Source organism: Schistocerca americana, chromosome 1, assembly GCF_021461395.2.
Source record: "Schistocerca americana isolate TAMUIC-IGC-003095 chromosome 1, iqSchAmer2.1, whole genome shotgun sequence".
Taxonomy (NCBI): Eukaryota; Metazoa; Arthropoda; class Insecta; order Orthoptera; family Acrididae; genus Schistocerca; species Schistocerca americana.
In genome coordinates this window covers 661,204,078-661,217,873 of record NC_060119.1, presented here as the reverse complement: position 1 = coordinate 661,217,873, position 13,796 = coordinate 661,204,078, and the positions used below count along the sequence as shown (strand labels likewise).

The following is a 13,796-nucleotide window of genomic DNA, read 5'->3' as shown; positions in this document are numbered from 1 at the left end:
AAAACTATGTGGTTCAGCGTTTTTGAAGATTCAGTCACTGAGGCCATAAAATAGTGGGTGAAACTTTATTTTGAAAATAGATCTTTGTTATAGTGCTACTAAAGCATTTTTAAAGCAACATATATTGAAATTGTTATTTCAGTGATTTTGCTTATTACACCATAAGGGCATTAAATAGGCGATGAAAATTTTTATGAAATAATTCATCATATTGAAACACACTCAAAGCCAAAGTTATGAAAACTGGCATTGGACTTCTAAAAAAATACATGTTAGGGGACGGAAGTTTTTATGGAAGGCAGGATTAACGAAGACCTCCAATCCCAGCTACCAGAATCACTTTTTGGGCAAAGTAAGTTTGGAAAAGTCCATGCTTGTATGACACTAGTTAACGTCAAAAGTTTGGAAGGTGTTGCAGTTCGTGAACAACATAAAAATTCAATTAAAGAAAACAAAAAAGTCTTTGCAGACCAAGCAGTCTAAACAAGCAAAGCAGTGGGGGCTAAGCTAGTAGTAGATATGATTCATGATCTTCTCTGAAAAATACGAAGACTTTACCAGTTATATTACATTTAAAATTGTTATGATTGTAATGATTTTGTAGTGTGTTTCCAATTAGTTGGTTGGTTGGTTTGGGGAAGACCAGACAGCTTGGTCATTGGTCTCATCGGATTAGGGAAGGATGGGGAAGGAAGTCAGCCGTGCCCTTTCAGAGGAACCATCCCGGCATTTGCCTGGAGTGATTTAGGGAAATTCACGGAAAACCTAAATCAGGATGGCCGGACGCGGGATTGAACCGTCGTCCTTCCGAATGCGAGTCCAGTGTCTAACCACTGCGCCACCTCGCTCGGTTTTCCAATTAGTTTGTGTCTGTTCTGTAGTTATTCTGCCTCAATTTTCTCAGTCTTCAGTCAGTACACTATGAACTATTCAGTGTGTCTAGTTACTTAAAGTTTGTTTATGTAAAATCTAGACATGTGTCTTTTTGACACAGAACTTATTATCAATAGTGATACACACTATGAATATTTAGAACAGTAATTACTTCAGATATATTAATTGTTTTGTTACCCAGTTTTTGATGGAATTAAAGTGTACTATGTGATAGTGTCCAGCTTTAATGTCAAAAGTTTCAACACATTGTGTTGGACTTACTGAAGGCATTTATATCTCTGTAGATTATAGGTGGAACAGAATTGACTTAACACATGTGAAGTGCCTGATCAAATTTGGCAGCAGTCACAGCTTTTCCTAGAGCAGTTTAATATTATTATATAGTGCAAGAAAGGGAAATAAGTTTAAAAGTTGCTACAGTTAATACAATATATGTCAAAAAGATGAATGAGTCTTAAGACAAGTTTGTTTAAAATGCAAAATAGAATGAATGATTTTTCTAGTATTTGGTTGATAGAGCTGTTGATTCAATTAACATCAAATTTTGTAACTGAAATCAGAATTTGTTTTGTGTCAAAGTTTTTTGGCCAATTGTGTAGGAATATTTTTAAACAATGTTTGATAGGAAGTCAGTGAGCTAAATTTGTGTGTAATATTATTTCTTCTACTTAGTCTTCTATTTTATGGTCTTATTGACAAATTTAAGATGCAGACAAAAGGTACACAAAATAAAAAAAAGTGTGTCATTTAAGTGATATATATATAATGTTGAAACATTCACTTCCATAGCTTTTTAATAAATCAGCTGTTTATTGGCAACCTTCTTTAATCTCTGAAGATTAGATTTAAGATATTAGACCTGAGTGCACAGAATTCATTGTGCACATGAATGAGAAATATGTTTAAATCCCTACTTTTCAGGCAGCCGTGGTGACCCTGGACCAAGAGGACCTCCAGGTGAAGATGGCCGAGATGGAGAAGTTGGGCCTCAGGGTCCTCCTGGTTTACCTGTAAGATTCTTGTATTTAAAATAAAATTTTCATTTTATATTTTATGGTTAAATTATTGGATGCATATTGTTAAATCAAAATTCTTAGTTAGAGTTTTTAGACTCAGGATAAGGTAATTTAAACTGGCACAATCCTGACTTTGCTTCTTTTATTTTTTTCTGTTCTTTCTCAAAGAATATTCTTCTGCAGTTCAAATTTACCAGTATTCCTTTAATAAAACTCAACTACCCATTTTCATTAGTCACCTTAACTGATGCAGCTGCTATCCATTGTCATATTCAGTCACCAGACTTCTAGAACCCACCACAATTCATAATTTTGTATAAAATAATAATATTACAGCATCAGACAGCATGTTCTTTAAATCTAATTATATTTGCAATATGATACAGCTTTGAAATTAAGAATGTCAGGGAGTTAAGAGTAATTACAAATATCGCCATTCCCATGACCTGTGTATTAGGTTCTTCATTAAAGTCAGGGGATCAGATTCTAGACTAGTCTCTACCATTGTAGCCTCTACATCTACTGGAGGAGCTTGTGTAATAGCTCGATAATACATAGACTTTTCTGTTAAATGTGCCTGTCTGAATCTCAGTGCCTCCTCTATGTAGTGAGTATCAATATGTCCTAATTAATTAAATATAACTGTAATAAATACACCACCTCTAATGTTCAAATTAGTATCATTTCAGTTAGTAATAAGGTTCTTATCCTATCTCAGAATTGTTATTCAAACAATGGAAAATCCAGGATGGAATCTACACTCCTGGAAATTGAAATAAGAACACCGTGAATTCATTGTCCCAGGAAGGGGAAACTTTATTGACACATTCCTGGGGTCAGATACATCACATGATCACACTGACAGAACCACAGGCACATAGACACAGGCAACAGAGCATGCACAATGTCGGCACTAGTACAGTGTATATCCACCTTTCGCAGCAATGCAGGCTGCTATTCTCCCATGGAGACGATCGTAGAGATGCTGGATGTAGTCCTGTGGAACGGCTTGCCATGCCATTTCCACCTGGCGCCTCAGTTGGACCAGCGTTCGTGCTGGACGTGCAGACCGCGTGAGACGACGCTTCATCCAGTCCCAAACATGCTCAATGGGGGACAGATCCGGAGATCTTGCTGGCCAGGGTAGTTGACTTACACCTTCTAGAGCATGTTGGGTGGCACGGGATACATGCGGACGTGCATTGTCCTGTTGGAACAGCAAGTTCCCTTGCCGGTCTAGGAATGGTAGAACGATGGGTTTGATGACGGTTTGGATGTACCGTGCACTATTCAGTGTCCCCTCGACGATCACCAGTGGTGTACGGCCAGTGAAGGAGATCGCTCCCCACACCATGATGCCGGGTGTTGGCCCTGTGTGCCTCGGTCGTATGCAGTCCTGATTGTGGCGCTCACCTGCACGGCGCTAAACACGCATACGACCATCATTGGCACCAAGGCAGAAGCGACTCTCATCGCTGAAGACGACACGTCTCCATCCGTCCCTCCATTCACGCCTGTCGCGTTACCACTGGAGGTGGGCTGCATGATGTTGGGGCGTGAGCGGAAGACGGCCTAACGGTGTGCGGGACCGTAGCCCAGCTTCATGGAGACGGTTGCGAATGGTCCTCACCGATACCCCAGGAGCAACAGTGTCCCTAATTTGCTGGGAAGTGGCGGTGCAGTCCCCTACGGCACTGCGTAGGATCCTACGGTCTTGGCGTGCATCCGTGCGTCGCTGCGGTCCGGTCCCAGGTCGACGGGCACGTGCACCTTCCGCCGACCACTGGCGACAACATCGATGTACTGTGGAGACCTCACGCCCCACGTGTTGAGCAATTCGGCGGTACGTCCACCCGGCCTCCCGCATGCCCACTATACGCCCTCGCTCAAAGTCTGTCAACTGCACATACGGTTCACGTCCACGCTGTCGCGGCATGCTACCAGTGTTAAAGACTGCGATGGAGCTCCATATGCCACGGCAAACTGGCTGACACTGACGGCAGCGGTGCACAAATGCTGCGCAGCTAGCGCCATTCGACGGCCAACACCGCGGTTCCTGGTGTATCCGCTGTGCCGTGCGTGTGATCATTGCTTGTACAGCCCTCTCGCAGTGTCCGGAGCAAGTATGGTGGGTCTGACACACAAGTGTCAATGTGTTCTTTTTTCCATTTCCAGGAGTGTAATAATATTAGCATTATTATTCATGGTTTTAGCCAACTTCAGTCATGAATGTAATTATAGGTCTGCAAGTTTTCAGTAGTGCCTCAATATTTTGCAGTTTTTTGTGAACTCTTTTGTAGTTAATCACATATATTTTGATATTCTCTTGTCTTGGAAACATTTATAAAGATTTGGTAGGAGTATTTTAAAGTAATCTATATCAGCATTTATCCAGTCTGGATGGACATTTGCTTAGAACTGAAAAGAGCACATTGTGAGAACTCCACACACAGCCAGCTACATTAGTTGTTGTCTTTGGTCTGAAGTAAATCTTTCCATGATTTAAGGAAACTTTGAACTGTTAACCATATGGCCCAAGTCTTGGAAGTCATAACTTGTCTCAGGTTCAGGGGCTCTATTCACTTCAAAACCCAGAGTCCCATGATCATATTTTGGAATGGTGCTGTAGATGCAAACTTTATCAAATCACGATGAGATAAGCTGGCTGTTTTGACCTCCACTGTAAGTCATCAAAAGGTACTATGAATAGTCCAGAGGAAAGCTGGCAGCTTGGTTTGTTTCATTGTGGACCATGTTCTCCAGGTTGCAACCCTTTCCTGTAATGGTTAGTATGATAGTCTCTTCAACATAATAAAAAAAGTAAGTTTTTCCAAATATGAAAAACTATTCCAAGATACTAAACGGTCATATACCTACTCTCTTCAAATTTAAAAGTGTTTCAATAAAGAAAATCATGTCAGTATTGTATTTAATAGTCTATGAGTTACATTATTACTCTTCTGCAAAGCAAAGAATAGTAAGTGAAATTAAGTTCAGAAATAGTATTATCAGAAACCAGTTACAAATTAAAAACATTTTGAAATAGAAGCTATTGACAATTAAAACCAACTTCCATTTTCAAAACTGGGAAAATTGTTTGGACATTTAAGAAACTTGTTTTACATTTACACAATTACTCTGCAATTCACAATCGGGTACCTAGCAGAGGGTTAACTGAACCAATTTCAAACTATTTTCCTACAATTCCCCTCTTGAACAGTGTGCATGAAAAACAGAAACTTAAATCTTTCTGTGTAATCTTATCTTATTATGATGATCATTCTCACTATATAGGTGGATGCTAACAAAATTTTTATGCATTTGGAGGAGAAAGATGGTGATTAAAATTTCACAAGAAGAACCTGCCACCTTGAAAAATATCTTTGTTTCAATGACTGCCACCCCAATTTATGCACATCAGTGGTGTTCCCTCCTCTATTTTGTGATAGTACTAAATGAGCTTCACTCCTTTACACTTTTTCAATGTCCTCCATCTGTCCTATCTCATATGGCTCCCATACCACACAGCAAGGTCCAGAGGAGGACAGACAAGCTTAAATTCTTTTATTTTTTTAAAGGGTGGTTACCATCTCAAAAAGATCTGCTGTTACCTCTGTATTTGTTAGTTATCAATTGAGGACTTCACAGGCTGTGGAGCGGTGATGTTATCCATACTTCTGGGTAGGATTACCCACTAACATAGTCACAGTGAGGAGATAGATAGTGGACAAAAAATGAAAGAAGGGTAACAGTTTCAAGGACAGAGGGACAAAAGTACCAAGCCAAGCATCAGGGGAAAACAAACCTGTGCGATAGTCTAGTCGGGTAGTAAGAGCGGTAGCGGTTTTCTTGCAGTCTGTGACAGATCATACAGGGGTAGGGTGGTTGTTAGGTTTTGGTATCATGCAGTGCTTCTGGAAGGAAAACCTTAGCCTCACAGAAATGTCAGTCCTGTCCAAAGGCCTCACCTTTTGCCCCACTCCCAAATTCACTCATGCAGGATTTGTTAAAGATAATCTCCTTCTCCTGATTCCTACAGAGGAAGTGCTTTTCGCCACCAACCATACAAATCAGACTCAACCAAAGACCAATGTTGAATCCTGCCTAACTCAGTTCACTCCTCCATCCAACTGTGATCCACCCCCACTGGCCCCTAATTACCTGCTGTTAACCTTCCTTAATCTCGAACCTTATATCACGATCATTCCCCAAATCCCTGAACATGCAAACTAATCTTATATCCACAGTCCACCCTCTAAAAACTGATCCCAACTTTATAATCCTACCTGCAAGATAAACGCTCCACCATTGTTGTTTTGAACCACAAGAATTATCTGGCAGAAGGACTCCACCAGCTGTCAGATGCATCCACCTTCAAACCTTGCCACAGTGATACCATTCCAAAAATCCAGCAAGATCTCCAGTCACTCTTCAAATCCATAGGCCCAGCTCAGAACCTCTCCCCAAAGTTCATCTCTCTGTTCACATCTACCACTCCCCGGACTCCTACCTTGTACACACTTCCTAAAATCCATAAACCCAACCACCCAGGATGCCCCATTTTGCTTGTTACTGTGCCCCCACTGAGAGAATTTCTACTCTCATAGACCAACACCTTCAACTTATTCCCCAGATCCTACCCTCCTATAAAGAAGATACTAACCATTTCCTCCACCGACTCTCCACAGTCCTTGTGCCTTTACCACACAGTGCCATGCTCATCACTATTGATGCCACCTCCCTTTGCACAGGCATCCCTAATGCCCATGGCCTTACCACTATTGAACACTACCTTTCCCAACAGCCAATGGATCCCAAACCAACAAAATCGCCATGACCAACTAGATCCTCACCCACAATTACTTCTCCTTTGAAGGCATTACCTACAAACAAATCTGGGTATGGCTATGGGCACATGCATAGCACTATCCTATGCCAACCTATTCATGGTTCATCTAGAGGAATGCCTCCTAAACACCCAGAATCCTAAGCCCCTCACCTGGTTCAGAATCATTGATGACATGTTTGCAATTTGGATTGAGGGCGAGGACACTCTACTCACATTTCTACAGAACCTCAACAACTTCTCCCCAATTTGTATCACCTGGTCCTACTCAACCCAACAAACCACCTTCCTAGATGTTGACCTCCACATCAAAGATGGCTACATCAGTACCTCCATCCATATCAAACCTATTGACCACCAGTAATACCTTCACTTTGACAGCTGCCACACATTCCATATCAGGAAGTCCCTTCCATACAGCCTAGCCACCCGTGGCCGTCGCATCTACAGTGACGAGCAGTCCCTCTCAAAATATCCCAAGGGTCTCACTGAAGCCTTTACAAGCTGTAATTATCCTCCCAACCTTGTACAAAAACAAATCTCCCGTGCCTTATCTTTCCAGTCTCCCATCACCTCCCAAAGTCCCACCGTCCATCCTCAGAGGAGCATTCCCCTTGTAGCCCAGTACCACCATGGACTAGAGCAACTGAATTACATTCTCTGCCATGATTTTGGTTATCTCTCATTGTGCCCTGAAATGAGATATGTCCTGCCCATTATCCTTCCCATCCCTCCAACAGCGGTATTCTACCGCCCACCAAACCTACACAATATACTCGTCCATATCTACATGACCCCTGCTCCCAACCCCTTACCTCAAGCCTCATACCCCTGTAATAGACCTAGATGCAAGACATATCCAACACTTCCTCCCACCACTACTTAATCCATTCTGGTCATGAACATCACCTATCCCATCAAAGGCATGGTGACCTGTGAAACCAGTCATGTGATCTACAAGCTAAGCTGCAACCACTGTGCTGCATTCTCAGTGGGCATGACAACCAACAAGCTGTCTGTCTGCATGAATGGCCACTAAGAAACTGTGACCAAGAAACAAGTGGACCACCATGTTACTGAACATGCTATCAAACATGACATCCTTCATTTTAGTGACTGCTTCACAGCCAGTGCCATATGGATTCTTCCCACCAACACCAGCTTTTCTGAATTGCAGAGGTGGGAACTTTCCCTGCAATGTATTGTTCGTTCCTGTAATGCTCCTGGCCTCAATCTTCATTAGTCATTGTCCTCTCCCATCCAGCCCCTTCTCTGCTCCCATTCCAGCCCTCATTCCTTCTTTGCTCCCAGTCTTTTTACTTCTCTGCTTTTCCACGTCTCTGCTGCCCTCCACTAACCTCCCAACTGCATGTAGCTGCCCTACCCTCTTTCCACCTTGTCCCTGCGCACTCCCCAACACCACGTTACTGTCCGCCACCTGTACCCTACTATGCCTCCTCCTCCCTGCCCCAGCCTCCTCCTTACTCTCACCCAGTTGCCACTCCCATCATGCACTGGTGCTGCTACTCGCAGTGTGGCCTCAGTTGCCTGACACTGCAGTCATGTGTGTGTGAGTTGCATTTGCATGAGTCTGTATGTGTGTGTTTGTCATCTAATTTTGGCGAAGACCTTACTGCCTGTAAGCTTTATTTGTGACAGTTCACAATATTGAACCAATTATTAAATTGTTTTGGTTGTCAAGTATAAGCTCTAACCATACTAATCCACAGGAACTGTCTGCTTCAATTTCACTACAAGATACACTGCTTCTCACAGCTGTAGACACTCCACTACTAGTTGTATTTAATCTATCCTTTCTGAACACAGTTAGACCCTTTGTAAAAATTTCAGCAGAACTTATTTCTGGCTTTAGCCAGCTTCCCACACCTATAACAATTTGAGCTTTAGTGCCTTCTTTTTGTGCTTGGGGTTCATTTGCAAATATCAACTGTTCTGTGGTAATAGCCCTTCAATTCTAACTGATGAAGTGTGGCTTAACCATCCACATATTGTGTAACTAATTTTGAAAATATACAGAATTGTACTTGCCACATAGCTGTGTAAAAGAATAATTAACAGTATCCTCCAAATAGATTTCATATATTATACAGCACTTAAATATGTAGAACTCATAATTATTGCAAATACTACATAGAACACAACCTCATGTCTCACAACAACAAAAACAGTAGAAAATGATACAATATTATAGGTTTATAAGACCATAGTGAAAATTTTAAAAGTAAAATTAAACAACTGTTTTGTACGTTTGGTGTCCTGCAGCCTGCATTGAATTGATGAATGACATTATATATGTATGCGGACAAGGCTGCTATTTGTATCACTTACTTGTATAGATTGGACCAGTCTCATGCTACCTGCCCACCTCAATGAAAATTCTGCCAGGGCACAAAAGTGAATTATATTACTACTGTCAGGTAAAATATAGTGTTATCTATTTGGTATTTTCTGCTGGACTGGTGAAGTTTGACACATAGTGCCCTGTACTGATCCAGTCTAATTAAATAAATGTGTGTGTGTGTGTGTGTGTGTGTGTGTGTGTGTGTGTGTGTGTGTGTGTGTTTGTTTCTTCAAATACTTACGGTATTGTTATACCCACAACAAATGTCATACAGTCATTACAACATAACTGATATATTGTGTATGTCATATGTATGTGGCTGTACCTTTGATTAGATAAGGATCCCATTTAACTAGAAAATACACAGCTGTGAAGAATATTGTCTGAGTAAGATTATCATCATATTTGGATAACTCTACTTCCCAGCGCAGATGTGGCACTCACAAATTCCAGTGCTCTAGGGGTGGGACTTTCTGACATGAAATGTTTGACACCTGTAAAAATGGGATATTAGGTGAATCTTATGATGCAGAGATTTTTATGAAGCCGTTTGGGAGGTGGAGAACAATCTTTATCTATTCTGAATGTACCAATCATTGCTGAATTACAAGAAAATTTCCTCCTAAATAGAATTTCATCATTCAAGTCTTTGAAAACCTCAAAAGTTATCTAATATCACATTTGAAACATTACATGTATGTAATATTTTAAATTAGCAGAGCGTATTGAATTGAACAATTCTCCTGACAAGTGTATGTACAATTTAAAAGTGCAGGAGGTAATAAAACTCCTCGTTGTACCATAATGATGAATTTCAGGAAGAGACAGTATCTATTTGTAAATTGTAGCTGTAACTGCTGCTTACACAGGAATTATTGTAACTGTAACAGTGCTAAGGTCAGTAATGAATTGGGCAGAAATGGTTGAAATATTATTTATTTGAGAAAGATATGTTGTTTTAGATTAAAATTTATATGCTCGTATGGAAATTTTTAAGCTATGATATATTATAATGTTATATTCACTTCAGTTGATCCTAATAATAGTACATATAATAAATAGTTATCATGTTTTATCTATTCCAAGGAACATACAGTTCTTACTTCCTGACTGAGGACCCATCTGCAGCCTTGCTGTTACCCCATTATAGTACTGCAGACTAGAACCAACATAGAGCTGGCTGGCACACTGCTACTTTTGATATGTAAACAGGAGCATGTACACAGGATAAAAAAATATACTGTATTATTGTTAAATAATTAGAAAGAACATGAATATTTTCCTTATCAGCAAATTGTACATTACAGGGGCAGTTTGGACCTAAAGGTGAAAAAGGCGAGTATGGTGACATTGGCCCACCTGGCCTGATGGGTCCTCCAGGTCTTCCTGGTCCTCCTGTGAGTATATGATGATAACATCCACAAATATGTGCAGCTTTTATCTGTTTCTGTTATGCAAGTATTGTTAAGTTGCTGTAGCATTTTTTATTTTAGATTCAAAACAAAAATTTTATGCAGTTTCATTAAGGACTGCATATTTTTTCCACAGAACTAATAATTATTAATAACTTTACAAACAGTGTTATGGAAACACTGGAAAATCCAAGATGGAACAAAGACTGTCCACAAAGCCTTCTTCTAAAATAGAAAACACATACAGATTCACACAAGCTCAAGCACTGAGGCCAGACTGCATACTGCAGTTGAATGTGTGTGTGTTTTCTGCTTTAGAAGATGGCCTCGTGTCCAAAAGCTCAAATGTATAGCAGTCTTTTTGTTATGCCTGTCTGCAACTCAGTGTACCCTCTATATTTATTTATTTCATTTATTTACACATCAAGATTTGTAGGACCAAATTGAGGAGCAAATCTCCAAGATCATGGAATGTGTCAGTACATAAAATTACAACACAAGATAAAAATAAAATATTTATGAACCCAGAAAAAGTCAAGCCATAAGGTTAAGTAAGTGCAGTCAACAATATAACATAAAAATCAGCTTAATTTTTCAAGGAACTCTTCAACAGAATAGAAGGAGTGAACCCTGAGGAAACTCTTCAGTTTTGATTTCAAAGCACATGGATTACTGCTATAGGAGGGTTAGTCTCTGTTGTTGCCCCGGATGATGATTACACGAACGTTTTGTCAGGATTTGTAAGTGGTGGGTTGCTGAGGTATGGCAATACGCGAACACGAGAAGTAAGTTTAAACAGATTTATTAACAAAGTCGGATTATAAAACATGCAAGCTATGCGCACCCATCATCACTGTGTCTGACATCCTAACACCAGCTAATTACGGCCGTATTGAAAGGCTCCATGGTGAGCTAAGAAAAGAGACATATTCACGGCCGAGGCCGCGCTACTTAATACCGCCCGCTGCAGATGGCGGCCAGTTGCGTACTCTCCGTCGTAGTGCGGCTGGACTCACGTCTACTGACCAAGCGAATCGTTAGCATTCCAGATAGGCCAGCTGGCGAGCGTGTGTTAATGCACTGCACGGCTGTGCGCAATCCGTAGGTCCTTACACTGCTAAGATTTTTGAGTTCTTGTGGTAGCTGATTGAAAATGAATGCTGCAGTATACTGCACACCTTTCTGCAGAAGAGTTTAGGAAGTCCGATCCAAATGCCGAGTATTAACTGAGTGGAAACTTCTTATTCTTGGGAATAAGCTGGTATTGTTAACAAGAAACAACAATAAAGAATATATATATTGAGAGGACAGTGTCAAAATACAAGGGTTGACAAGAAGTTCATGAACTTATGCAATTTATTGCACAAACTGCCCGTTTCTGAGCCAAAAATATACTTTTAGAATGGAAGAGTTACCCCAAAATATAATACCATACAACATAAGCAAATGGAAATAAGCAAAGTAGACTAATTTTCATGGCGAACAATGACTTACTTCAGACACTGTTCAAATAGTAAAAATGCCAGCATTAAGTCTTTGAACAAGATCCTGAATGTGGGCTTTCCACGACAGTTTACTATCTATCTGAACATGTAGAAATTTGAACTGTTCAGTTTCACTTATCATATGACAATTCTGTGAAATTAAAATGTCAGGTTTTGTTGAATTGTGTGTTAGAAACTGTAAAAACTGAGTCTTACTGTGATTTAGCATTATTTTATTTTATACAAGCCATGAACTTATGTCATGAACTGCACTGTTTGAAACCAAACCAATGTTGCACTCAACATCTTTTACTATCAAGTTAGTGTCATCTGCAAACAGAAATGTTTTAGAGTTACCCATAATACTAGAGGGCATATCATTTATATAAATAAGTAACAGGAGTGGCCCCAACACTGATCCCTGGGGCACCCCCCATTTGACCTTACCCCACTCAGGCCCCACATCACAACCATTGTCAACACTGTGAATAATGGCCTTTTCCTATCTGTTGTTGAAGTAAGAGGTGAACCAATTGTGAGCTACTCCACGTATTCCGCAATGATCCAATTGCTGGAGCAATATTTTGTGATCAACACAATCAAATGACTTAATTAAATCAAAAAATGTGCCTAGCATTGAAATCTTCTGTTTAACCCATCCAGTACCTCAGAGAGAAAAGAGAATATAGCATTTTCAGTTGTTAAATGACTTCTAAAGCCGAACTGTGCATTTGATAGCAAATTATGTGATATAAAATGGTCAATTATATTTACATACATAGCCTTTTCAATAACTTTAGCAAACACCGATGGCATAGAAACAGGTCTAAAATTGTCCACATTATCCCTTTACCCTTTTTATAAAGTGGCTTTACTACTGAGTACTTTAATCGTTCAGGGAACATATCATTCCTTAAGGAAAAATTACAAATATGGCTGAGTATAGGGCTAACATGTGCAACACAGTACTTAAATATTCTGATAGGTACTCCATCATATCCATGAGAGTCCTTAGTCTTCAGTGATTTAATTATTGACTCAATCTCCCCCTTGTCTGTATCACAGAGGAGTATTTCAGACATCAATCTCAGAAAAGCATTTGGCAAGAGAGTTATACGATTCTGTGTAGAAACCAACTAAATTTTTATTTAACTCACCAGCAATGCTCAGAAAATGATTGTTAAATACTGTACATATATCTGATTTATCAGTAACAGAAATATATTTACTACGAACTGACTTCATACCATTGACCTTTTGCTGTTGGCCAGACACCACCATATACTCTTTGCCTTCCTAATAACATTTTTAAGCACCTTACAATACCCTTTGCAATGGGCAGCTGTAGCTTGACTGTGACTACTTCTAACATTTCGATACAATTCCTGCTTTGTTCTACATGCTCTCCTTAGTCAGCTACCCAGGCTGCTTTTTCATGATAGTACCCCATTTGGAATGTTCTAATGGAAAGCAACTCTCAAAGATCATGAGAAGTGTGTTAAGGAAAGCATTATGTTTGTAATCTATGTTATCAGTGCTATAAACATCCTGCCACTCTTGTTCCTTGACGAGTTTTAAAAAACTCTGTATTGCCATTGGATTAACTTTCCTACATGGTTTGTAATTAGATGTGAGATTTGTTTGAGTACAAAAGCCGTTTAGTGTTAAAATTTGTGCATCATGGTCTGAAAGGCCATTCACCCTTTTACTGACAGAATCCCCATCTAGCAATGAAGCATGAAAAAAATACTGTCTATGGCTGTGCTGCTGTTCCCCTGCACC

General features: G+C 40.0%; 1 protein-coding gene across 1 annotated transcript in view; it reads left to right on the top strand.

Moving 5' to 3' along the window:
* LOC124587131 (collagen alpha chain CG42342) overlaps positions 1-13,796 on the top strand; it is a 610,604-nt gene that overhangs the window by 182,164 nt on the left and 414,644 nt on the right. The window contains exons 11-12 of the mRNA XM_047131431.1: positions 1,816-1,904; positions 10,426-10,515. Of these exons, the coding sequence (XP_046987387.1) occupies positions 1,816-1,904; positions 10,426-10,515 (179 nt within the window). The remainder of the gene's footprint in view (positions 1-1,815; positions 1,905-10,425; positions 10,516-13,796) is intronic.